Source organism: Dromiciops gliroides, chromosome 4, assembly GCF_019393635.1.
Source record: "Dromiciops gliroides isolate mDroGli1 chromosome 4, mDroGli1.pri, whole genome shotgun sequence".
NCBI lineage: Eukaryota > Metazoa > Chordata > Mammalia > Microbiotheria > Microbiotheriidae > Dromiciops > Dromiciops gliroides.
The window spans coordinates 113,456,547-113,483,915 of NC_057864.1; the positions used below are offsets into that span (position 1 = coordinate 113,456,547).

General features: G+C 37.6%; 1 protein-coding gene across 3 annotated transcripts; it reads left to right on the forward strand.

Annotated features, from left to right (window-relative positions):
* The first annotated feature begins 717 nt into the window (after positions 1 to 717).
* Positions 718 to 25,197, forward strand: FLVCR1 (FLVCR heme transporter 1). Of its 3 annotated transcripts, none has more exons than XM_043963410.1 (10): positions 718 to 1,485; positions 7,555 to 7,699; positions 13,228 to 13,365; positions 15,182 to 15,249; positions 15,994 to 16,097; positions 18,144 to 18,254; positions 19,260 to 19,365; positions 19,734 to 19,845; positions 21,839 to 21,913; positions 24,767 to 25,197. In XM_043963410.1, exons 1-10 carry the CDS (start codon positions 742 to 744, stop codon positions 25,147 to 25,149), a joined length of 1,986 nt encoding a protein of 661 aa, XP_043819345.1. In that variant the 5' UTR covers positions 718 to 741; the 3' UTR covers positions 25,150 to 25,197. The 3 variants fall into 3 exon arrangements, with proteins under 3 accessions (XP_043819345.1, XP_043819343.1, XP_043819344.1); XM_043963408.1 differs by having other exon boundaries at positions 21,839 to 21,906; positions 22,064 to 25,195; XM_043963409.1 differs by lacking the exon at positions 18,144 to 18,254 and having other exon boundaries at positions 21,839 to 21,906; positions 22,064 to 25,195.
* The last annotated feature ends 2,172 nt before the right edge of the window (positions 25,198 to 27,369 follow it).

Below are 27,369 nucleotides of genomic sequence, written 5' to 3' on the forward strand. Positions count from 1 at the left end.
GGGAGGAAGGGCAGAAGGAAGGATAAAAAAAAGCAAAGGGAGAAAACAACAAAAACAGGAACTAGAGAACCTTGCTACTTCTGCCGTAAAAGGTCGTTTCATGGCTAAATGGTACAGATTAAGCCTCACTCAGTATCCACTTCTGCATCCTTCATAGATACAATCCGGCGACCAGAATGCTGTCTCCCTTTCCAAGTTCTCCTTTCTCCCTCTCCCCCATCCTGCGATCTCTCGCGTCTTTCTCTCTCCTCCTCGGTTGCTTTCTTTTCCCACCGCCGCTTCCTCCAGCTCCCCGCTCTGGAGCACATGCACTTCATTCCCAGCCTTCCTCTTCCCTCCCCACCGCCGCCCTTCAAAGCCTCCCTTGGGCTATTCATTCCCTCCACTATTCTCCCGAGCATCCAGCCACGCTCTCCCCTCTTCCCACACCCCGAATCCTTCCTTACTCCTCGCCCTACCTCCTCCGGCTGCCCTGATTGGCCGGGCGCGAAGACGAGAAGCACTCTGATTGGCCGAGGAGGAGGCCGGCACGGCCCCCTTTCCAGCCCGGTTTTTCCCCGGGCGCTCTGTGGGCGGAGGCCATCTCCCGGCGAGTCGGAGTCTGCTACCGAGTCTGTCGTCCGTCGGGCGACCTTCGCTGCTCGCTAGCAGAGGCTCCGGGGGCGGGGGCGGGGAGGGGCGGGGGTGGGGTGGGGATTGGGGTGGCCGGGTGCCCGACCTGCCCTAAGCGCCCCGAGGGACATGACCCAAGCGGCCGCGGCGGCGGAGCAGGCGGAGGAAAACCTGGCGGAGGTCGGGACTCCCAGCTCAAACAGCCACCTAAGGGCCGAGGGGGAGTCGGAGGACAAGCGGGCGAATGGAACCTGCCAGGCCGCGGCGAACGGGAACCCGGTGCTCTGCGAAGCCGCCGCGGGGGACTTCCACAAGCCCCAGCCCGGGGAAGAGGAGGAGGAGCCCCAGGCCCGACTGGTCCCCCTGCTTCCCCGCGGCGGCCAGGCCGAGGCGGAGGCGGAGGCGGAGGCGGAGGAGGGGGGCCGCGGCCGGCGCACGGCGCTGTCTCGGCGGCGCTTCGTCGTGCTCCTCATTTTCAGCCTGTACTCGCTGGTCAACGCCTTCCAGTGGATCCAGTACAGCATCATCAGCAACGTCTTCGAGGACTTCTACGACGTGCCCTTGACGGACATCGACTGGCTCTCCATGATCTACATGTTGGCCTACGTGCCCTTCATCTTCCCCGCCACCTGGCTGCTGGACAAGGGCGGCCTGCGCCTCACGGCCCTGCTGGGCTCGGGCTTCAACGCCCTGGGCGCCTGGGTCAAGTGCGGCAGCGTGGCCAGGGACCTCTATTGGGTCACCATGCTGGGCCAGTGCCTGTGCGCCGTGGCACAGGTGTTCATCTTGGGCTTGCCCTCCCATGTGGCCTCCGTGTGGTTCGGACCCCGGGAGGTGTCCACTGCCTGTGCCACGGCTGTGCTGGGGAACCAGGTAAGGAAGGGCAGGGCCAGACCCCGGGGCAGAGGTCGTGCAGGGGCCACTTGGAGGGGAGGGGAGGAATGAATGAATGAATGAATGAATGAATGAATGAATGAATGAATGAATGAATGAATGAATGAATGAATGGATGGATGGAGGTACAGGCCCTTTAGGAAGGCTTGAAATTGATGAAGGTTCGGATGCTGTGGGAAAAGAATCGTCAGTTCTTGAGGTAGCCCAGCCATCGAGCGGCCAGTGTGACCTGTGGGCATGGCACTCACTAACCTGTTTTAGCCAGGCTTCTCTCCATAAAATAAGAGGGTCTCTTTAAACCCCCTGTATGAGTGGGCATGGCACGAACTTTGAGCTGAAGTTTTCTCATTCATCAAATAAAGGGTGTACCTTTTACTCACTGTAGGACCTGTGGGCTTGGCCCTAACCTTTTTGAACGACAGTTCTCTAATCCACTAAATAAGAGGGTGTTTCTTAAAAGTGTGAACTGTGGGCATGTCAAGAATGCTGTCTCATCCATCAAATGAAGGCATCTCTTTTTTTTGGGAGGAGATTGTTTAGGATTATCCAATTTATAGCCAACTCTTCATGACCGCATTTGGGGTTTTCTGGGGAAAGGTACCATTTTTGGTTTGCCATTTTCTTCTCCAGCTCATTTTACAGATGAGGAAACCAAGGCAGAGTTCATTAAAAGACTTGCCCAGCTAGTGAAGTGTCTTGAGGCTGGATTTCAGAATTCAGGTCTTCCTGATTACTATACCACCTAGCTACCCTTTTTTATGGATTACCTAAAAAGCACTTTTAAAAAATTTTTATTATTTTCAACATTCTTTTGAGTTCCAGATTCTCTCCCTCCTACCCTTTCCCACACCCACCCAGTAAAAAGGCAAACAGTTGATATCATTTATACATGTGAAATCATGCAAAACATTTTTCCGTATTAGCCATATCACACAAAAAAATAAAGTGAAAAATTATATTTCAATTTGTACTCAGAGTTCATTAGTTCTCTCTGGAGGGCGATAGTATTTTTTCATCATGAGTCCTTTAGAATTGTCTTAGATCATTGTATTGAAAAGAGCATTTAAGTTTTTCACAGTTGATTTTCATTACAATATTGCTGTTACTATATATAGTGATCTCCTGGTTCTGCTTATTTTATTTTGCATCAGTTCATATAGGTCTTCTCATGTCTTTCAGAAACCATCCTGCTCATCATTTATTTTTTTTTAAAAACTTTTTAATTTGTTTAGAATTTTATTTTTCCCCAATTACATGTAAAAGCAATTTTAATATCAGTTTTTAAAACTTTGTTCTCCAAATTCCGCCCCCCCTTAAGAAGGCAAGCTATTCGATATGTTTTACATGTGTAATCATACAAAACATTTCCATATTAGGTTGTGAAAGAAAACAGACCAAAAAAAAACCTTAAGAAAAATAAACTTTAAAAAAATTATGCTTCAGTCTGTATTCAGACACCATCAGTTCTTTCTCTAGAGATGGATCACATTTTTTATCATAAGTCCTTCAGAGTTATCTTGGATCAAAGTCTTTCCAGGTTTTTCTGAGAGCATCCTGCTCATCATTTCTTATAGCACAATAGTACTCCAAAACAATAATATGCCATATTTTGTTCAGCTATTTCCCAGTTAATGAACATGTTCTTAATTTCCAGTTTTTTGTCTCTACAAAAAAAGATGCTATAGATATTTTTGTACTTAGAGATCTTTTTCTTTTTACTTTGATTTCATTGGGGTGCATACCTAGTAGTGGTATTGCTAAGTCAAAGGGTATGCACAGTTTTATAACCCTTTGGGCATAGTTCCAAATTGTTCTCCAGAATGATTGGATCAGCTCATAACTCCACAGTAGTGCATTAGTGTCCCAGTTTTCCCACATTTATCATTTTCCTTTTCTGTCCTATTAGCAAATTTCATAGTTATGAGGTGATACCTAAGAGTTGTTTTAATTTGCTCTCATCAAAAGGGATTTAGAGCATTTCTTCAAATGACTACAGATAGCTTTGATTTCATCTTCTCAAAACTGTTCAGACCTTTTGACCATTTATTAATTGGGGTATGACTCTTATTTTTATAAATTTGACTCATTTCCCTATATAGTTGAGAATTGAGGTCTTTCAGAGAAACTTGCTGTACTTTTTAAAAAATATTCTTTGTATATGGTACCTTTAGCAAAAGATAATTTCCCTAATTATCTCTTTTAATTAGGTATGTTTACTTTTGCTTTGTCTGAGATCATGATTACTATTCCTGATTTTTTTTTTTTTAATTCTGCTCACATAATAGATGCTTTTCCACCCCTTATTTTAACTCTGTGTTGGTATCTATTTCTGGTGTCTCTTTTAAACAACACATTGTTGAATTCTAGTTTCTAATCCATTCTATCTGCTTTGGTTTTATCATCCCATTTACATTCACAGTTATGATTACTAACGGTATTTCTCTCCATCCTATTTTCTTCTGTTTATCCTTCTCTCTTTCTTTTTATCTGGTCCCTCCTCAAAAGTCTGTTTTGCTTCTGATCATTGCCTCCCTTAATCCACCCTCCTTTTTATCATTCCCCTTATCATTCCCCCACCTTCCACTTCCAACCTTTCTCTTATCCCCTTCCCCTCTTTTCTCCTTTTTGGATAAGATTTATTTCTATACCCAGCTAACTGTGTGTTTGTGTATGTGTATGTATATGTATGTTGTTTTCTTCAATATTTTTTGTTCCTCTTTTACCAAGCTCTTAATTCTATTTTTATAATTTTGTTGCATCTCTGTCATTTCTTTTCCCAATTTTTATTCTACCACTCTTATCTCTTTCTTTAACTCTTCTAGGAATTCTTGTTGGGCTTGAGTCCAATTAGCATTTTACTCAGAAGCTTTTTTGGTAGCTGTTTTCACATTGTCTTCTGAGTTTATGTCTTGGCTTTCCCTGCTACCATAGTAGCTTTTTATGGTCAAGTTTTTTTGTTTTTTTGTTTTTGTTTTTGTTTGCTCATTTTTCCAGCCTGTTAAGAAACAGGCTAGAAATAGACTTTTAACTTTTTGTTAAAAGTTGGGCTCTGCTCATCTGTCCCAAGCTTCAGTCTTTTTCATGCTGCTGTTTTCAGAGCTAGTTCTGGGGGTCTGCAAGTTTTGGGGGCTTTCAAGGTGGTGTGATCTGCTGAGAGGTATAGTCACTCCTTTCCTTGTCTGCACTCTGGTCTTTAGCCAGGAAAAGTCCCTGCTCCCCTGTAGCCACATGCACTAGCACTCCTCTTTGCTGTGGAATTGTAATCAGGTCCCCTGCTCTCTGGTAGCCACAGGCATTCCTCTCAGCTCTGGAACTGTGACCAGGGTACTTGCTCCCTTGTGACCCACCACAAGCACTCCTCTTCACCCTGGAAATACAACCTAGAACTGCCTATGGGCATTCAAGCTGCACCCAGCCCCAGCAAAGGGTCCTGATAATCTCCTTCTAAAAAGTTTCCATCTCTGGGCTGAAAGCTTCCAAAGTTCTTGCTGCTGTTGCAATCTCCTCTAAGACCTGTCGCTGTCATGTACACTCTGGGCCAGCCCCAACCCTGGTGTCACAGACCTCTCCTGCTGATCTCCTAAATTGTCTTAAGCTGGAAAAATGTCTCACTCTAACCTTTTGTTGGCTCTATCACCATTCTTTTAAAATTGTTTGGAGGAGAATGTTGATAGAACTCAGGTGGGTTACTGCCTCTCCTTTGCCATCTTGGCTCTGCCTGAGGGAGTCTCTTAAACTCCCTATTTGATCTTTGGGCATATCACTAACCATCTTGAACTCAGTTTCCTCATCCATGAAGAGGTGAAGGGAGCTCTTAAACATACTTGTAGGCATGTCACTAATCTTTTTGAATTGAAATTTTCTCCTCCATAAAATGAAGAAGGCTCTTAAACTCATTGTGTGCAACCTTTGAGTATGTCACTAACCTTTTGGAGCAGACATTTTCTCATCAATAAAATGAGGGGATCTGTTATTTATGAAATTGAAAAGTAATTTACGTAGATTACCCAAATAAAATACACCTTCTACAGAAAGTCTTCCTCAACCCCTCTTAATTCCAGTGCCTTCCTTTTGTTTTGGTTTTGTTTTGTTTTTGCAGGGCAATGGGGTTTAAGTGACTTGCCCAGGGTCACACAGCTAGTAAGTGTCTGAGGCTGGGTTTGAACTCAGGTCCTCCTGAATCCAAGGCCAGTGCCTTATCCATTGCGCCACCTAGCTGCCCCAGTGCCTTCCTTTTGATAATTATTTTCCATTTCTCCTATACATAGCTTGTTTTGTTCGCATGCTGTCTCCCCATTAGACTATAAGCTCCTTAAAGGGCATGGCTTGTCTTGAGCCTCTTTTTGTTCCCCTAGCACTTAGCACAGTGCCCTGCACATAGTAAGTACTTAATAAGTGTTTATTGGTTGCTTAAGATCACTGTATAAGACAACCCAAGGAGGGCAGTATCCCTATTTTACACACAGACAAACTGAGGAGCATCAACGTACCAGTTGTATAACTAGTAAAAGTAGAGATTGAACTCCTGTCATTCTTGATTCTAAGACTAGCATTCTTTCCATTACATCAGAATGATTCCTTACGATGATTGACACAATTTCTTCTAAAATTAAAAACTATTTAAAAGTACCTATTAATCTTACACTAGGAATTCACCTACCTCTTAAACTAAGCCATTGTGTTTGATTTTTATCTGCTTAATTATCTATCCAAGGACAGCCTTTCCATTGCCACACATCCAGGAATGTGGATTCAGTCACCCTCATGTACTCTGCCCCGGTGAGACCACATCCATAGTGTTCAGTTCTGGCCTCCTGGAGAGTGTCTGGAGAAGGACATATAAGAGAAAGATCTCAAGTTTATTCCACAGGAGGGTTGGTTGAAGGAACTGGTGCTACTTAGTAGCCTGGAGAAAAGAATACTTTGAGGGAAAGGGGAAATATGATCACTGTCTTCAGATATTTGAAGGGCTGTGGTGCAGAAAAGGCATTAAATTTGTTTGGCTTAGTTCCAAAGGGTTGAATTTGGAGTAAAAGGTAGAAGCTGGGGGAAAAAAGCAAATGTTGGCTAAATATGAGGAAAAACTTGAGAGCTATCAAAAAATGGAACAGGCTGAAGTAATGGTGCCTCTTCTTTGGAGGTCTCCAATCAAAGTATGGGTGATTGCTTTTTCTTTTCTTTTCTTTTCTTTTCTTTTCTTTTCTTTTCTTTTCTTTTCTTTTCTTTTCTTTTCTTTTCTTTTCTTTTCTTTTCTTTTCTTTTCTTTTCTTTTCTTTTCTTTTCTTTTCTTTTCTTTTCTTTTCTTTTTTTTCCAGTAAGACAATTGGGGTTAAGTGACTTGCCCAGGGTCACACAGCCAGTAAGTGTCAAGTGTCTGAGGCCGGATTTGAACTCAGGAACTCCTGAATACAGGGCCGGTGCTTTATCCACTGTGCCACCTAGCTGCCTCACTGATTGCTTTTGAATATTGTGTTCCAGAGGGAATTATTTTTTATGTATGGAGTAGACTGAATACCTCTCAACTCTAAAATTCCGAGATTCAGTGAAAAACTGAGGATTCAAACTAATAGCACTTTGAAGTAGAAACTTTTGAGTGTCTAAAACCAAGTCAGTGAAGTAAAAGTTATTGGATTTGTTCCATGGGGTTGATTAAGTACATTTTTTTCTTTGTTTGTTTTGTTCTTTTTTTTAGTGAGGCAATTGGGGTTAAAGTGACTTGCCCAGGGTCCCACAGCTAATAAGTGTTAGGTGTCTGAGGCTGGATTTGAACTCAGATACTCCTGACTCCAGGGCCGGTGCTCTATCCACTGTGCCATCTAGCTGCCCCGACCAAGTACATTTAAAAAAAAATAATCTTTTCCTGTTTTAAGTTGATTCTAGGATAATTATCTTTTATTAAAGAAAACATGGAAAGAAAGCAGATGTGAGTTATCAGTAACTCTTCTTAACATTGATGTTCTGTTAAATTTCTGTACCTTTTGGGAGTTTTGGGAAAGAGTCTGTGATGAACAGTTTTTACAGTCATTTATTTTGTTATATATTTTATAGCTTGGTGTTGCAGTTGGCTTTTTGTTACCACCAGTTTTGGTGCCCAACACAAAGAATGACAGTTCTCTCATGGCACACAATATCAACATCATGTTCTATGGAACAGCATCAATTGCCACCCTTTTATTCCTACTAACAATAATTGGTAAGCAAACTTGTTTTTCCTACAATTTAAGTAGAGTGAATGTGGTAGAGGAATGTAAAAAAGGCTCGTCTGTATTAAAGTTTCATACTCATAATATTTCAGATGTCATTCGCTTGCTTTCGGTTCATGCCATACATAACACCTTATTTTTGGAATGCCATGACAGTAACCCAGGAATATCTTTTACTCAGTTTAATCTTTTTAATAATGTACTGAATTGTAATTCTAGTTAATCTCATATTTCTACTAATTTTTCAGCTCATCTTGCTAACCTGCTGGTTTTAAAAGATTATTGCCTACTGGTCATTTCTTCTTTCCTCTAATATTTTCATCTTATCCTAACCTGTTCAGGATCGGACTTGTGCTTTTTTTTTAAGTTTTATATATATGGACCTCTCCCTCCCTTTAATGATAATCCTTTCCAGGGACTCTGTTGTTCCCCTCCCCCCATCCTCCTCTCTCTAACATTAACTCAGTCTGAAAATGTTGGGCAAATCTTGGGCAGCAGCAGGTTGTTGGTCAGAATTTCCAACTGTGGCAAATATCTGCTTGTTAGGCCACTCGGGCTGCTGCAGACATTCATCACTGAGTGTTCTCGATCTCGTCTGGTCCTGCACTGAAGCAGTCAGTCAAAATCAGCTGCAAACTGCTGCCGTCAGTTGGGAAGAAGCTCTGGGAAGGTCGGCTTTTAAAGTTTTTGTTTTTTAAGGGGAAACAATTCTGTGACTTCAGGGGGGGAAATTGCTGAAACTTGTTAAATTATTATTAAATTCTAGCAATGAAATTCAAAGGGAAAATAACACCACTGGGCCTGTACTAACTCAGAAGCATAACAGTGCTGAAAGACACCTTCAATGCTGTATAATCCAATTTCCTCATTTTACTGCTGAGAAAACTGAGTTAAGTGATTTTCTCAAAGTCACACAGGTAGTGAGTGGCAGGGCCACAATTTGAACCCACATCTTTTGACCCCAAATCCAACTCTTTTCCTACCATACTATTCTAAGGAACTTGATAAATATTTGCTGATTGAAGAAAGAAGTATCAATAAAAATGGTTCTTTATTGTAAAATACCTGTCATTTTAATGTCAATGTGATTCTTATATGTCTGTCCATATTTTATTTTTCTTATTGTGAATATAACACTAATGAAAGACTACTTTTATGGAAAATAGTTCTCACAAACAAAACATGTTTGGCTGAAGACTATGCAGAATGCCTCATCATAGACTACCTCCATAAATGAAAACTGAGGGTCCCGGAGGTACAGTCCACATCCTTAATTTCCCATAAAACTGATTAAAAACTGTAGGTAGTCATGGCAGTTATGTTAAGTATTCAGAAACATCAATTTGCCTTGGGTTTCCCATCACTTTATGTACTGAATTTTTATATCAATTTAAGATTGCAACTTTCTAGCATGTGAATATATTTAAAAGGAATGAAATAGGATCTATAATTATCTATGACCTATTCTTGCTGCCTTAGAAAGTTTTATTTGGAAAAGAGATAATTTAGAAATCTGCTTTTATGGTAGCCATTTTAAAACTGCTTACTTACATTTGGCCTTCCAATCAGATTAGGATATTTTTCTGTGCCTTTAAAAAATGATTGTTTTGTACTTTTTATTTCTTGTTAACATGCAAAACTCTTATCTTTCATCCTTCCTACTTCCAAATGTTTGTTTTCTGTGGTTGATGTGAGAAAGTAAAAGCATATGTGTTTACATAATTTGTAATTTTAATGTTACTTTTTTTTTTTGGTTGGGCAATGAGGGTTAAGTGACTTGCCCAAGGTCACACAGCTAGTAAGTGTTAAGTGTCTGAGGCCGGATTTGAACTCAGGTACTCCTGAATCCAGGGCCGGTGCTCTATCCACTGTGCCACCTAGCTGCCCCCTTAATGTTACTTTTTTTTTTCCTTTTTCTTTTTTTTTTAGTGAGGCAATTGGGGTTAAGTGACTTGTCTAGGGTCACACAGCTAGTAAGTGTTAGGTGTCTGAGGCCGGATTTGAACTCAGGTACTCCTGACTCCAGGGCCGGTGCTCTATCCACTGTGCCACCTAGCTGCCCCTTAATGTTACTTTTTAATAAAATTTTGTTGCAGGTGTAAGATTTTGTAGTAGGAGTGGAGAAAAAGAATTAGCAGAACACTGTAATCATAGAAATACCTGCTGCCCAAATGGCCTGTGTAGTCCATTGTACCCTATCAAAAGAATAGGCTTCTTGTGGCATGTAAGACATTAAGAGATACAGTGGAATAGTAGATAGAAAACATGTCCTGATGGGAAAAATAAAATCCATCTGCCTAGATAGATTCTATCAGATATTCAAATGATGATTAACTCTTATATTACAGAAATTATTTGCTAAAAGAGGAGAGTAGGTACCTGATCAAGCTCCATTAATGAAACAAAGCATAGGCAGCAATGAGGCAAAATAATATCTATTTGCAGATGACTTAATACTTTAGAGCAGAAGTATCAAACATGCAGCCTCCAACACTCCTGAGTGCACTTTGAATCAGATTAAAATGTATTGGGGAAATATTTAACAAAATAATAAAAATACAATAAAGCATAGATAATATCATGTGGTTTTCTACATCCCTATTCCTTATGTGTGATTTAGTGGCCCCTGTTTCTATTTTAAGTAAGTGAAATAATATTGGGATAAGATTTGTCTGGCATTTCCAGCAAGTAAATTCCTTTAGAAAAGATGCAAAACCAATCAGTTTTTGACCATTAAAACATTTTAACAAGTTTCTTGAGCATCAGCAATGCTCAAAGCACTATGCCAGGCAATGAAGCAGGTAAAGGAGCATGTGGTCTTTAACCTCATGGAGCTTGTGGGCTAGAAGGGGAGATACAAAAAGAAGGAAGATTGCATGCTTAGACATGGAGGAACTTAGGACAGTTGTTTGAGCTCATTCTACTGTAAAACAGATGATGGTATTGTGTTGGGTTTTTGTTTTTGGTTTTGGTTTTTTTTGGTGAGGCAGTTGGGGTTAAGTGACTTGCCCAGGGTCACACAGCTAGTAATGTTAAGTGTTTGAGGCTGAATTTGAACTCAGGTCCTCCTGACTCGAGCCAGTGCTTTATCCACTGCACCACATAGCTGCCCCTAGATGATGGTATTGTGAAGCGTCAGCATATTATTTTCAATTTAATCTCTGCCTTGTTGTAATTTAAAGTCTATATGATAACATGTTTTATAAGTGATGATGCTAATACACTTAGGGCTGCATTTACTGAACTTGATCATGGCAGTTACAAGTCCGTGGTGTGCAAATTTCTTTGAGTATTACATAGTGATACTTGGAATAGTTGAAAGATATAAGCAGTCATACTGAATCAAAAACAATAATACATTTAAGCACATTAATAATCAATGAACCCACAAACTTATTAAGTGCCTGCTATGTTCCAAGCCAGGTTTTGTACTCCAGCTATATAAGGTCATAGATTTAGAGCTGAGGCCTTCATTTTCACCTTGTCTTTTACCCCTTTAATCATGGGTAGCACACCTTAGCTGGAACTGGTGTCGGTTGAGGTAGGAAAAGAGAAGAGGAGGAGATTGGAGTCATTGGTAGAACTATCCCTATTTCAGCCCAGTGGACAATACAAAACTCCATTTTAAGCAACATTTTCCTTTTCCCCTAGTAATAGAACTGGAGGACAGGTTGATGCCATTGCCCAGGATTTCTTTTCTCTCAGATTTTATATTTAAGTAAAGTAAATAATATGGGCAGTAGAGGCTAGAAAAGTTAGTTTCCCTCTTTGGCCAGGAGAGTAGTCAGCTACCAGTGGTTATAAGGTTAGCATACATGTGCTGTAGTCCAGGGCTTCTTAAACTTTTTCCACTTGTGACCCCTTTTTGCCCGAGAAATTTTTATGTGATCCCAGGTATGTAGATATATAGAATAGGTATACATAACCTTTTACTATTGCCAAATTTTTCATGACCCCCACATTCAGTTATGCGACCCCATTTGGGGTCACAACCCACAGTTTAAGAATCTAGGTTCTACTCAATAAATTCAGTGAGTAACATTTGGAGTTAAAGATTCTTTCACATTTCTTGGGAGAAGGATCATGCAGACCTTCATTTTGCTATAATTAACTCAACAAGCTTAATCTCAAAGTTTTATTATTGATTCATTAGTATACAGTTTTCTAGTTCTAAAAGGCTAGGGTACAGATGTAAATTATATATTACCAGTGACAATAAGATGGGACATTTTCCATCTAACTAGAATACAAAAGGACTTGCAAAGAATGACAACAGACTTCTCCATTACTGAAAGAACCAGATAGGGTGAAAGGAAGAAGAGGAACAGCAACAGTTTTAAACATTTTACTTTCTCTGATGTAAGAACAATGAAGATGAAATGTCTTCAGGTTGTTTGCTATGTAATTGTATATAAGACTTGTCAGGAATAGACATATAGGTTAATTTTACAAGTTTGGTTTTAGAGAACCTATCTTTTGAGCAACAAAGGGCCTTTATATTTTTGATCCTTTATTTTCAAACAGGAATTTTGAAGAATTCTGGGGTTAGAAAAAACTTTGAAATGTTATCTAGCCCATCATCCTGCCTCTCAAGCAGCTATGCACATAAACCATTTTGGAAAGAGAATTATTATTTTTTAGCAATCTCCCCCATCTCTTGGTAATTCTTTTCCTTTCCTTTTCCCGTTTTCACATTATTGAATCAATATTGAATTTTGCCCATCCAAATTTTACCTACTTATTTTGTTTCCTAATATATATCATCTTTCTTATCTAAAGAAATATTATCCAAGCACCTTTTTACAGAAATTTGGGTGGAAAATCTAATAATGTTCATACCTCTCATTGTCCATATTGGGGCAAATTATAGTTTGAGAATACCTTATTATCTGTTTCGATCCCATCAAGATGATCTAGACTAAAAAAAATGGTCTAGACTAGCATTAAGAGTACGTGGCACCAGATGTATCATATCATACCCTCAAGCCAAACACCTGGCTTTTCTATTAATAACAGTAGGTTAGAGATCCAGCACTTTCCCTATGCATGACTTAGAACAAGACTTTTGAATTGCAGAGGTAGAATTATATCAGGTGATGAATTTGGACATCAAGCTTTTTAGAAGTTTACTTGTTCACTACATTTAACAAGAACATGGGTGTATAGGCTTGTTTAAATCTGAAGCTTGACTCTAACAAAATAAATTGAGTCTAGAAATAGAATTTCTTGAAAAGTAGTCTTCGTTTAATATATACTGAATAACATCTATTTGGCAGAACCATGCCATGACTTTTGTGTTTTTCTCAACCCACTTGGTTAAAATTGCCAACTCTTTTTTCCGTGGAGGAATGAATATTCATAAACTCAGGCAAATGAGTTAAAATTATTCTGTTTCACAAATAATTAGGTAAAAATTAGAAACTTTACTAAAAAGGTTTCTGTAGATCTTTGTCACAAATTAATCAGAGACCTTTAATCACACTCATTAATATAATAATTGACTTTTTTCTTTTTCTAGCATTCAAAGAAAAGCCTCAGTATCCACCAAGTGAAGCTCAAGCAATTGTCCAACAAAATCCCCCAGAGTATTCCTATAAACAATCAATAATGAATTTATTAAAAAATGTTCCCTTTATGCTTTTGCTAATTAGTTATGGTAAGTAAAGTATTTTATTTTCTTTGATGTAGTATGTTTATAGAGTATACAGCACTATGGTTATTTTTATTTGGTTGGATTAAACTGTGATTAATGAGATATTTATTAATCCCATAGAACTGATGTGAGGATTCTGGGTTTCTATGCATAAATGTAACAAAGTACCTCATTACTCTCTACCAGAGAGCCCACTCCTCCTTTTGTTTGCCCCCCCCCCCTTTACAATGTAGCTGCTGCTTAGACTTTTATTTATAGTGGTGCTTGAACACAAAGGCTACAATTCTAGTTCTCTTTCTTTATAATAAATTCCTTTGGCCCCTTGCAGTCCAACTTCTATTTTGACTACACAACTAAAGCCAATCATAATTAGCATACTTTTCTTTGGTCTCATTATTTTGAATATCTTCATTTCTTTCATTATGACTGGAATCCTTTTTTCTTGCCATTTTTTTCTAGCCTTTCTTTCTCTCCTCATTCCTGTTTTCCTCATTTTCCTGCATCTTCTGCATTTCTATGCTCTCAGAACTTGATTTTTTTTATTATATCTTCCAAGGATTTTTTGGTTGGCAGACTAACCACTTGCTTTTTTCTTGAGCAGTATTCATCACTAGCCATTTAACTATATGCATACTTTAATAGTAATTGTTTCATGGTATTATTCATATCTCACCAACTAGGACTTGAGGATGAAGACTTTGTCTTAGACTTCTACATTGCTCATATTGTTGGAGCTATGTGGTAGATACTCAATAGTTGGATTTTTGTTTGAAAGATGTGGTTTATTATGTTTCAAGGACTTGATTTGAATTTGGTATAATGAAGCAGAATAATGAGTTATGATTTGACAGAATTCTACCTTAGTTATATCTAGTAAATTAAGGTGGATAGATTTTATTAGCTCAAATTCTTTTTTAAAAGATAATATTTTATTTTTCCGCCAATTACATGTTAAAACAATTTTTAACATTTAGGGGTTTTTTTTAAAGTTTTGAGTTTCAAATTCTATCTCTCTGTTCCCCTCTACCTGAGATGGTAAGCAATCTGATATAGACCATACATGTGTAGTCATGCAAAACATTTCCATATTAGTCATTTTGTTGGTTTGTTTTTGTGGGGCAGTGAGGGTTAAGTGACTTGCCCAGGGTCACACAGCTAGTAAGTGTCAAGTATCTGAGGTCGGATTTGAACTCAGGTCCTCCTGAATCCAGGGCTGGTGCTTTATCCTCTGTGCCACCTAGCTGCCCCCTAATATTGTTTGGGGTTTTTTGTGCATATTAGTAATTTTGTACAAGAAAACTTGACAAAGAAAGAAAAGAATAAAGGAGAAAAGAAAGTGAAAAATAGTATGCTTCAGTCTGTAGTCAGACAACATCAGTTATTTCTCTGGAGCTTGATAGCATTTTTCCTCATAAATTCTTTGGCATTGTCTTAGATCATTATATTGCTGAAAAGAGCTAAGTCATTCATGGCTTTTCATTGTACAATATTACTGCTACTATAACAATGTTCTCCTGGTTCTGCTTACTTTACTTTGCATCAGTTTCATATATGTCTTGCCAGGTTTTTCTGAAATTATCCTGCTTATCATTTCTTATAGCACAATAATATTCCATTACAATCATATACCACAACTTGTTAAGCCATTCCCCAACTGCTGAGCATCCCTTCAATTTCCGTAGCTCAAATTCTCAAAGGAGTTGGGAACAACTTTCCCTTTATTAGCCCTCTAAAAAAGAATTTTCAGTTTGCATTTATTAAGTTTTTGCTGCTACCATATTTTGTAGACTAGTGCATTAAATGTTTTCTCTTGTTATAGGTATTATGACTGGGTCATTTTATTCAGTCTCAACACTATTAAATCAAATGATCTTGACATATTATAAGGTAAGATTTTGCCTAGAATTTTTATTTCGTAGTACAATGGGTCCCTCTAAGGAATATCATAATTAAGTAGTCTGTTCTTAATTCATTAATTTTTACATGATTAAATTTTTCCTTTATTTACATTGAAAAAAGAGATTGAGATTAATTCTTAAAGATTTAAATGTGTGAAGCATTTTTAATAGTTGTCATTGACAGAATTTAATGAATTCGTATTTATGCAGATTTGATTAGTGATGATAGAGACAGAGGAAAAGATCTTAGAATGTTAGAAGGAAAAACAAAACTAAAAGAATCAAATAAGCAAATATCTCTAACTTTGGTCCAGCATACCTTTGCCTCTAGTGGAAGAAAATAATTTTTAAAGGATTATAAATTGTCTAAATTCAGGAATTTAGACAATTTATAATCCTTTAAAAATCCTTAATTGCAAATTAAGGAATTGTAAATTGTAATTGTAAATTCCTTAAAAATCACTGAGCTACATAGAATTAAAGAAACTTTTTTTGCATCTTTTTAGATTATTTTCATAGATTAAAAGGGCTTTTTTCTTGAATAGACTTCTCTTATCTCCTTCACTCTACCTAGACTTATACCTGTTATAGAGAGTAAATCTCCTAATTTTGCATATTAGTTTTATTTGATTATTTAAAATTCCTCTAAGAAGGTCTGGGAATATAAAAAAAAACCAAAACAATTTGAGTTGAAGGCAGTATCTAATTAATGCTATTTGAAAACTGTTTTAAGGGAGAAGAAGTCAGTGCTGGACTGATTGGGCTTACTCTAGTTGTGGCAGGAATGGTGGGCTCCATTCTCTGTGGTTTATGGCTGGACTTCACCAAAACATACAAGTAAGTGAAAATGGTAAATGTGCTGTAACTCGTTCTCTGAAGTGGTAAATGGTCCAACCAGAATGACTTTAATAGAAAGGTAGTTTTGATCCTAAAAGAAATATGAGACAAGCCCTACAAGATTTTTTCCCTCTCCTGTTATGCTGTGTTATGTTACATTATGTTAAATGAAAGTTGTAGACTTCAATATGGTTTTTATCATAGTAATGAGATCTCCCTGGCTTCATATCTGCTAAGTGCCTCAATCCGTTATTTAAATACATTGTTTTTTAAACTTATTTTCTCATATAAGGGATATCATTGCATAATGAAAGTACCTAGTCTTCAAAAGTTGCTTGTTTCCCCAGAAATTAATTGTAGTGTGTTATCCTTATAGTAGCAATGTCTGCTGACTCTCTGTATTTTGGCTACCTATTTTACTTTCGAACTTTTGACCATCTTTTTACAATCGATATCCCTGATCAGAGTAGCAGCAGCTTCCTAAATCCAAGGAACTGATTCTTCCCTTCTTCCTTTTCTTTGACTTACGAGCCTCCCAGTGGTTTTTAGCAGCTCCCCTCCTCCTTTAACCCCATTCAGAAAGTGATAAATCCAGCCTCAGTACTAGACTCAATAAAAGGGGCTCAGTAAATATTTGTTGGATTTAAAGTTCTGACTACAAGTGGTATGGTAATTATCTCATTGAAAAAGGAGCTTCAGGGGCAGCTGGGTGGTGCAGTGGATAAAGCACTGGCCTTGGATTCAGGAGGACCTGAGTTCAAATCTAGCCTCAGACACTTGACACTTAACTAGCTGTGTGACCCTGGGCAAGTCACTTAACCCTCATTGCCCTACAAAAAGAAAAAAAAATTAAATTTAAAAAAAAAGAGAGAAAGGAGCTTCAGAAAGTTTGATGAAAATGAATAAAGAGCCATAAACAGTGGATAACCTGTTTTTCCCTAATACTAAGTCTTTTTGTGGTTGTTATTCCAACATCCATTATCCCTATTAGGATTCAACTAGACCAAAAACAAAGGATTTGATGGGTGGGAGGGAAAGGAGGTGAGCTCAAAATGATGAAATAGATATGGATCTCAAATTTTATCTTCTAAAATCGTAGAATGATGACAATCCTAATCTCTCAAAAACAAAGAAAAGATAATTTAATAACTTTTGGATATGAAGGGAATTTTCTCTAAGGTTTCTGTAAAATTTTGTAAATTTTGTAGAAAATTAAGTGAAATTTTGAAACCTCATACATAGACATGAAAAACCTTCAGAATTCCGTGGAAAAATACACTTTATTTCAGAAGTAATTATTGGAGCTTACTTCTATACATTGGCTAGTTGTTTGGATTTGTTGGCCTTTAAGGTTCCTTTCAATTCTAAGATTCTTTGAGCTCTTATAGATTTTATAAAGTTGATGTTAATAAGAATGACTCCTCTGTCATCCTGGATCTCTTCTTATCCTGATATCATTCACTCATTGATTCTACAACACTTATTGAATATCTAGTGCATGCATAATGTGATCTTGGATAATACAAATATAATATATACCTTAAAATCTAGTGTGGGAGATAAGATAAAGGTAGAAGAAAGGTTAACAAAACAAGTAATGTTAGAGGAAATAAATGATTGTGTCATTGGCACCAACAATAGGTATTTATGGGAATTCAGGAGAAAGAATATTCTGGACAAAAGTAGTCAGTCAGAGAAAGTTTTGAAGACAACATAGGATTTGAGCCAAGCCTTGAACGATAAGAAAAGATGCTGTCTCCTTCAAAAGTACAAACAGCCATGTTTTTATTCATTCCAAAGGTCCTTTTCCTATGCAGGCATGAACTCTGACTTTGTGAGGGACGCACTATCTCCTACTTTTTGTGGTTAAGTCTGACCTCCTCCCTGTTGGCAATATAATAGTTTTGAATCTTGGCCAGTAGGAAGTATTGTTACTGCACAGATATCACAATAGCCAGCCATAGTTTATTTTGTGGTCAGGATATTCAGACTCTAATAACAATAATAGTAATAATAATTGTTGTTTGTTTTTGTTTTGTTTTTTAGACAGACTACTCTAATAGTTTACTTGTTGTCTTTTGTTGGAATGGTTATATTTACTTTCACCTTGAACCTTGGACATCTTATCATTGTGTTTATTACTGGAGGAGTACTTGGGTAAGAATCTTGGGTTAGAGTCATAGACTTTTGGAATTAGGAAGGAAAAGGATAAAGGTAAAATAGTACTATAGTATTGAGGAATTTATTGTAGTATCTTAAAAGAAAACCTTCCATTTCATTGAACAGTGCTTTAAACTTTGCAAAATCTGTTGGCATCTGAACAGGTAAAGCTCCCGAAAAAGGGAAAATATTTAATTTTTTTGCTATGCACACATTACGTAAGTAGAGAATAGAAAAGACTTAACTGCTGAATTCAGTTTTAGTTAAGTGTAAAGACAAATTTGATTAAAAAAACCAGCATGGTCTAAGAAATTAAATGTAAAAAAAACTTAGAACAAAGTTAGCCTTGGGCTAATTAGTTAATCTCAAAGTTTCCTTATCTGTAATACAGGACCAATAATTCATAATATAGGAATAAACTTGACTAAGCTCAAAGGGATTCAAAATGAATCAGTCAACAGCATTTATTTAACATCCATACAGTAGCAGATTAGGCATTTTAAACTGTTGCCACTATTCACCATTATTGTAAATTATACACCTTACTCTGGAAAACACCATATTTTCCAAAGATGTTGCACCCAATACATTTCATATTGCCAATAGAGAGGGAAGTTAAATTTATATCATAAAAGCTACAATTCCTTTATTTGTGGAAAAGATATATGAGTGTCTTCCAGAATGTTTTAGTTTTCCTCAAGTAACTTATTTGTGTAGGGAAAAGAGAATCCAGCCGGTGGCCTTTGTAGTGGGGCGAATGATGAACTAGAGTGGGGAAAGTAGCTCTGTGTTTTAGAATAACCAGAACAGAAATGAAATTATGCATGAAAGGGTTTACTATAGTCAGAGTACCTACAGCAGGGGATTTTCTAGCTCAGTCATCTTTGTATCTAGCATGTTAGTCTAGGCAAAAATGTGTCCAGATGAAACAGAGGAACTGCACCAGTGTGTGATAGAATCCTTGTGACTAATGTTGACATAATTGTGCATATGTTTTTCTAGCTTCTTCATGACTGGTTATCTCCCCTTGGGGTTTGAATTTGCTGTTGAAATCACATACCCTGAATCTGAAGGCACTTCATCGGGTCTTCTGAATGCTTCTGCACAGGTAAGTTTCTGATTATTCTTAAATTTGAGCATATTCTGGCCAGAGATTCATTGCTGGAAATTTAAGAGAATGTATAAGAGGGATGTCCACTAATATTGTTCCCTAATAGACAGTACTTTGTATCCAGAGTTGTCCATTATAATAGTAAATTTCTAGAACACAAATTAGAAAAATAAAAATTGTTAGGAAAAGTCCTCTCTAACTTAAAAAAAAATCAAGTTTAATTCACTCTATCAATATGCTTTTATCATGTGTCTAGTTACCATGTGCTAGGTTCTGGACATACAGAAGTGACATGGTTACTGCCTTCTTAAGAGTTTATATTCTTTTGCATTCCCATAAAAATTCCTTATCTTGTCTTATTTCAGTTATTTGGAATTTTTTTTACATTGGCTCAAGGAAAACTTACTTCAAAACATGGCCCTCATGCTGGAAATATTTTCCTTTGTGTATGGATATTTGTAGGCATCATTTTAACGGGTAAGTTAAATAATGTTTGTTCCATCAAAGTACATGTACATGTGTTCTTCATGTAACCCGAGTGTCACATGCTCTACACTTGGCAGACAGATGAGGTTCAGCCTTGGAGAAGTCTCAAGAATATAGCTCATGTGGTGCAGTCTTGTCTCTCCCAAAAGAGTCTCTCTTTGTCTTTTTAAAATCTGAATTTTGCTTATTTCTAGAGTATTTTAATCAGATCACTTACAGGGAACCAATAAGCGTTTTGATCATAAACATATTTATTACAAAATAATAACAGGCATAAATGGAACTCCAAAGCCAGGTCTCATATAAAGAACAAACAGTATTCAAAAAGATATCCCAAGAGCCCAAGCATACTCTGATCACTGGTCCTGGGGTCAAGTATTGGTTCTTCATCCCTGTCAGCTTATTCTGCTCATGGCTAGTTACTGGGTATTCCATAGCTTCTGTCTACCAGTACTATTGTAGCTATTGTAGCCTACAATTCTAAAACTCCATGATCCCCCCCTTTGACATAACTAGGGAAAAGGAGAGTGCTTTTTTCTTTTCTTTCTCTTGCTTTTTCTGCTCCCTTCTTTCTAGCATTCACACTCAATCAGTCCATTTTCCCTCTTGCTCCAAGCTGGAGGAAGAAAGGGAGAAATACTATATTAAAACTTGCTATGCTTTAAAAGATCTGTGATTTCACTGGTGTGAGTATTCTCCCCACCTACACATCTCAACCCCTCTCCATTTTATATGTGGTCTTTGCAAGTTCTTATGGCCAAAAAAAAATAATCCCTTGGTGGTCAGCCATGTAAGCTAACTTTAGCTAAGCTGACCCTCAGCTGCCAGACCTTTACTTATCATTTATCTTCTTAATATTGACATGTGATCAGTGGTATTTCTCAAATGAGTTAGTAGAATAGAAAACAAAATAAGAATTAGAAATATGAATACTTTAAAAAGATACCTGTATTTTTCATTGTGCGGACTTTTCTAATTGGAAATTTTTACATGGAAAAGGAGAACGTAGTAAGCTGTATAGCAAAACTTATCAAAATTGTGGGCAGATTAAGCCTCCTTTTTATATACAGTTTTTGTGGGATAGCCAGGAAGGAGAATTATGCTACCTTTTTACAGAAACAATTTCTTCACGAATGGAGCAGATTCTCATGTTTTACCCCGGTGTGTGGATAGTAGTGTCAATCATACTTTGACTTCTACATAGTCCCACATTATCATCTTTCTACCTCTTCTCAACCCACATTAGGACATTATATAATTGACAGTATAGAAACCATTGGCTATAGAAAGCCAGTCTTTTCTTGATCTTGGGTATAAAACTGATTCAGACAGAATCTGGGATAAGAAAAGAAGAATTTCTTCCAAATCAAGAAGGGATGAATCAAAACCAAATGCATTTAATTTTGTGTTTGTAGAATGCCTAGCTTTTTTTATTTGTTAAAAAATTATAATGATAATGTGTGATTTAAAATGTGTGATTTTTATATATACATTAACTATTTGGGAACAGTAGCCTATCATTTGGTCTTCTAGAGGAGGATTACTTTATTTTTCTGAAGCATTTATGGGAATGTTACAGGCTATCAGTTTTTTAAACTGTCTCATAAACATATAAAACATCGACTAATGTTGATTTTTTTAAAGGGAATAATCACAAGGGAAATTAAAATAAAGTGAGCAGTGATAATAAAACATATTACAATATTTAAATGATGTGAAAAATATTATTGTTAAAGATTACCTTAAATTTACAAATTTAAGTGATTTTAAAATGACATACTTAAAGTAAATATGCATGTAGCCAATTACCTATTCTAATGGTCTAGATTACCAAAACAGTATCACTAATGAGATAGTAAGGAGACACAATTTTCTGATAATGGATTGTAGCTAAACTATCCTCAGCTGATTTTAGAAAAGTATACTTCAATATGATTGCTCATTGACAAAATATTATAGTAACATGTATCTCTTTCTGTTTCAGCACTAATCAAATCTGATCTGAAAAGACACAGTGTAAATTTAGGAGCTCGGAACATGGACATTAAAGCTGTATGTGAAATTTTGATTATTTTATCTAATATTAAGAAACTGTACATTAAATGCAAAATCATTTTTTCGAATTTGATTATTTTTCAGCCTGCTAGGAATATTTTCACATGGTATGCATTATAATAATTAGTATTTTGTTTTGTGATTCTTTGTACAGGTGCCTGTCAACAGTCCTAAAGATCGAAAATCAAAAAACATTATGTTGACCAAACAATCAGAATCAAGAATTTGAGGTGAATGGAAAAGTTCAGTAGAAAATCATGCACAAATTTCATGTAATACTCAGTAGTATGAATTGGGATAATCAGATATGTCAAAATTGATCTACAAGCTATGAGAGATGAAACTACTTGAAAATAATTATGTGAATTACAAATGCACAATTACTTTTGCCTAAAAGAGGTTACAACATTTTAGCACTATTTGTTATTTATCAAACAGTTTTACATTTTTTATAATAGCACATCTCTGAAAATAAGGGCATTTCTGCATTTACTTTTTGAAAATGGAATATTTTTCTATTTTTTTAAACTATGAGAGTGGCAATAGAGAGCATATTATTCTCCTTTAACATATTTAGGATATCCTTGCAAGTTCTTTTCTAAGACATCAGTAAAATAATGGTACTAAATTCTCTTTTAGTAAAGGAAAAACAAAATGCTCTTAGTATTTTATTATCTGTGTAAATGAAAATCAGGCAGCCCGGTATTGATGAATAAAGAATTAGTCTTGGATTCAGGAAGACCTAGGTTCAAGTCCTCGTTCTGATACATTTGGGCTTTGTGGTCTCAGGGCCTCCATCAACTCTCTAAGTTATAAAACAATTGCTGAATTAAATTGGTACAGGAAGTTTGCTCACCAGAAGTTCTCTATATTAATGAATCACAGGTCCAGGCCCTCTCCCCCAAACAGATAAACATGACAGACTCTAAAAATCCGAATGTGTGCTTTCTTAACTTCATATTCATGATATCTGTCCATCTTTAATGTATGCTAATAGTATACAAACATGAAGCTACTGAGCCAATGAAGGGGACGTGCTTGGAGTTCTCTAGTGGCCAAAAGGAGTCCTGCATTTCATATTTAGTGTAAAGTAAATTCTGTCAAAATTCCATTCCATGTTTTATTATGAGAGGAATAGAATAACACTACACTACATTACTTCTGTCTGGTTGTGAAATGACCACCTTGCATTTCTGCCTTGGAAGCTGTCAAGAGAATGAAAGCCACATTTTATAGTCATAGGTTTTCTCAGTAAGTGAAGCTACTTCTTGGCACAATTGTTGCAACTCTATAATTGCAACTCTTTGGGTTCCATTTTCTTCACCATCTACCATGTACCCTTTAGGCACTGTGCTCTCAGGTAACACAGGGTGTAGCACTGATGCCAAGGAGTAGTGCATGGATGTGTCAGAGAAGAGCAGTGTCCTTCTCTTTCCCCCACAAAAAGGCATACATGATATTCTTACATGTTCTTATGACAGAGTGTTCCTTGATGTGTGCAAGGTAAGAATTGGCTGAGTGTTTTTCCACAGTGCCTACTATAGTGTTCATTCTGGATGCCATGGACATGTAAATGTTTCTGACTGAAAAACTGTACTGTACTCTATTGTATATACTGTACAACTGTACTAACAGGTTGTAAGCCCTCAACTTCTTCCAAGTTTCAAATTCTGCATGAAGTCTTTTAAGGAAAGGCCATAATGGTATCTAGAGTCTTGAATAACTGCATTATTTGCATCATGTTCACACATAAATTAGCCCAAACATGAAAATTCATGAAAGGTGCCCCTTTTGTAGTTGGAATCATAATCCTGATTTGGGCAGGATCCATGTACAGGTTTATATTTAACTTTTAATCAATTCTATTCAGCAAAGACATAATACATGTTATCAAATATAGGCAATAGAATGACAGTGGAAAGAGTACTAGATTAAAAATCAGGAGCCCTTGGTTCTCATTGTAGATCTACCAAATGACTAAAGGACTGTTAACAAATCATTTAACCTCACTAAGTCTGTTTTCTCACCTGTTAAAGTAGAATTGGACTCAGTGATCTGTAAGCTCCCTTCCATTTCCAAAAGATTTTACAGTGCTAAGTACTTTACCCCAGGTTGAGTTGGGTGCAACCAGATGATTGGTACCCCAGGCATACTCCAACCTGTGCAATTGGATGAGATTATGTGATTCATCTGCTTCATGGATACAAATGATCCTTGAGTCCTTTTTAATGGCCTCTTTGGATGAGGTCAGTTGTAAAGTGCTCAGTAAAACTTCCTTTGATATTCAGAGCATAATATGTATTAACAGGAATATATTTAAAGAAATGTTACTGTAATTATTAAAAGTGTTTTATTTTAAGTCTCTTATAGACTTAATGGGCACTTGCTGAGATTTTTGTAAAAGTTACAATTAAAACTGGAATTACTATCTTTTTGAAAATGATGGATCTTATGTGTATATGTTTTCCCTTAAGTTACTAGGAAACCAACTGTTGTTTTTTTTTTTTAACCTGCTTTGACAAAAGAAAAAGATGAACTGAGAATTTCCTATATGTGAACTAAAGCTGTAGTTTGGAACTCTAAATGGACAAGGGCTGTCTGGTACTATCTCTTGTATCTTGGATTGGATTGCCTTTGGCTGGGAAAAGTTTTCATTAAATTATTTCAGTGATGTATTTGTCAGGTGGCACAAAGATGATTAGGTTTGATTTTTTTCCCGTAAATATTCCATTTTGTTTGGATACGTTGTTTTTTGAAGTGATGAGAGCTCAGTTCCACCAGATACCAAAATTGATTCTCTTGGGCTCAAATAATTCATCACCACTTTTGCTATTGGCTTTTGTTTGGAACAGGTCATTTGGATTACTTATCAACAAGAGTGATCCTTTATGCCATTATAGAGATTACTGTGCCTTCTCCCTGGACCTCCTGGCATGCTCATTAGGTCACCTTCCACCATGCTTCCTGGGAAAGGGTGCCTGGGCTAAGCTTCTTGGCATAGCAGGTACTACCTGCACAAGGCTAAATGAATGTCCCTGGCCTGCTGCACGAAGAGCGCATGCTGCCAGCTTCCGTAAAGATGCCTTTCTAAATGTTGCAAAGATAACTTGTTTCTTCAGTGTGTTGGAGAAATCTCATATAAGATGTATTTGTTTGAACTCAGTAACTCTGGAAAAAATGCTTTTCATTTTTGTTTTCTTGGAGTGTGAAATATCACTGACATTTTTCATGTTCCTTTGAATCTAAGGTATGTTGTCCTCCAGTATTCGTAATTTGAAATGAATTTATTTTGAAAAAACATCCACGACTTGTAATTTCCTATTTTCTTTGGTGGGGGTTGGGAAGTAGGGTGAGGGGTAAAATAAAAAAGGAGAACTGAATAAGCTCTGAAATGTAAGAGGAAAAGGCATGCTTGCTCCTAGGCTTCCATCGCCACTTGAACATTAAAAAGAGAGACTGAACCTGTGAGGCCAGATTTTTCTCCACTATGCCAGTTATGTCAAACTGAAGAAGAAGCAGGGGTCACTAAACTATACATAAGGATCCCCGCAGTTTCATGTCGATTCTTTTTCAAAATTTAATGTTATCTGCTTTTCGTTGTATTTTTACTTATTTTGTTAAATGTTCCCGAGTTACGTTTTAACATGGCTCAGGCCATGCTGGCTATGGGCCACATGTTGGACACCTCACATCTCTTCATTGAATCTCACCTTCACAGATTCAGCTCAGTGCTCTCATCTCAAGATCCTCTTGGGTTCTGTCACACATCGGGTTAGCTGGCCTTCCCAGCTTTGTATTAATTGCCAGTTTGATGCCATGCCAGGTATAGCTTTATCTCAGTCATTGATAACCCCTGCAGGGTCTCCACCAGAGACCTTGTTACCTTGACATCGAACCATTAACTGCTGCTCTCTGAGCTCAGCCATCCAACCAGCTCTGAATTCACTTGTATGTATTATTGTCTAATCTGGAAAATAGTATGAAGTATTTTCTCAAAAAGAGAAACTCCAGGATGGCTGTGTGTGTAGAAGATTGGAATTGTTCTCAGAATTCTGAGAAGGCAGAGGGTGCTGAGCTGGAGTGCAGCAAGTGCATCATCCATCTTGTACCCCCATCTTGTTTCCTCCCTAGTGCATACGTTCAGAAAAACTAGGAGACCCTCTGGTTATGAAAGCACTGACAGGGGAGAGGTGGCCACTGTAGTGTGGACTCAATCTGGTTTGCATAAAGCAGTCCCACCTTCCAGAGACAGCGCTTGCTGTGGCTCTGAGCTGTAGAGGAAGGCACTAATCGGTTCTGCCACCCTCCAGCAGCTAAGTGGTGACACCTTTCCTGCCCCATGGAGTCAGAAAATCATTGGCTGCTGTATTTCCACTGTCTGGGCTGATCATTTCCTCTTCCCACTAAACAGTCTGTTTGCATCCCCCTTTCTGTTCTAATTCACCTGCTGTTACATAAAACTCATTGAGAATACAGTTGAGGAAACAAGCACTTTTTAAGCTTCTATCATGTGCCGGGCACCGTGCTAAGCATTTTATAAATATTATCTCCTTTTATCTTCACAACAATCCCGAGAAGTAAGTGCTCTTATCCCCATTTTACAACTGGGGAAACTGAATTAAGTGACTTGCCCAGGGTCATATAGCTAGTAAGTATCTGAGGTGAAATTTGAACTCAGATCTTCCTGATTCCATGCCCAGTGCTCTACTCACTGATCCCCTAGCTCCCTCAGGGATGTAATTATTTGGGAAGTGCTGGAAGAGGCCTGGAATAAAAGTAATAGACACATCCAACCTCTCAGAAGTTGTCCTGTACAGCAGTAGGCCTCCACTAGGGATTTGCCAACCTTTTATAACTGACTACAACTACTTTCTAAACCTGTCCAAGGTCATGAGGCAAAAATAAACACACTGGAGAAGGTGATTTATAATCAGCTAGGGGGTGCAATGGATAGAGCACTTGGATCTGGAGACAGGATCTGAGTTCAAATTTGGCCTCAGACGCTTACTGGCTGAGTGACCCTTAATCTCTGATTGCCTGTTTCCTAACCTGTAAAATGGATATGATAATAGCACCCAGGTTGTTTCGAGGATCAAATGAGATAATATTTGTAAGGTGCTTTGCAAACTTCAAAGTCAGCTACTACTGCTACCACTTTCCTTAGACCTAATTGTATATCTCAAGACAAGAGGCAAAGAAAAGAGGAGGCTGAGCCTGGCTGGGGTTCCCCTGTTCCTGTTTCTTCAAGCAATGCTACAAATACAATTTGGGGAGGTGAGGGCTGGCAAAGCACACTATATAGAAGGTAGTACTTGACCTGAGTTTTGAAAAAACAAGTCAGATTAATGCATATATTCCTTTGCATTTTTACCTAATAGAGCCCAAGTGCCTTTGACTGAGCTTGTTAAATTGTACACTCTTACCCAGTTTTGCTCTCCCTACCTCTTTGAATGTAATAAC

Bases quoted from the DNA above. Each gene is read 5' to 3' on its own strand.
- FLVCR1 (XM_043963410.1), top strand. From the start codon at position 742: ATGACCCAAGCGGCCGCGGCGGCGGAGCAGGCGGAGGAAAACCTGGCG. The intron at 18,255-19,259 runs GTAAGAATCTTG...ATGTTTTTCTAG, and splicing joins ATTACTGGAGGAGTACTTGG to CTTCTTCATGACTGGTTATC. The intron at 19,846-21,838 runs GTAAGTTAAATA...TTTCTGTTTCAG, and splicing joins TGTAGGCATCATTTTAACGG to CACTAATCAAATCTGATCTG.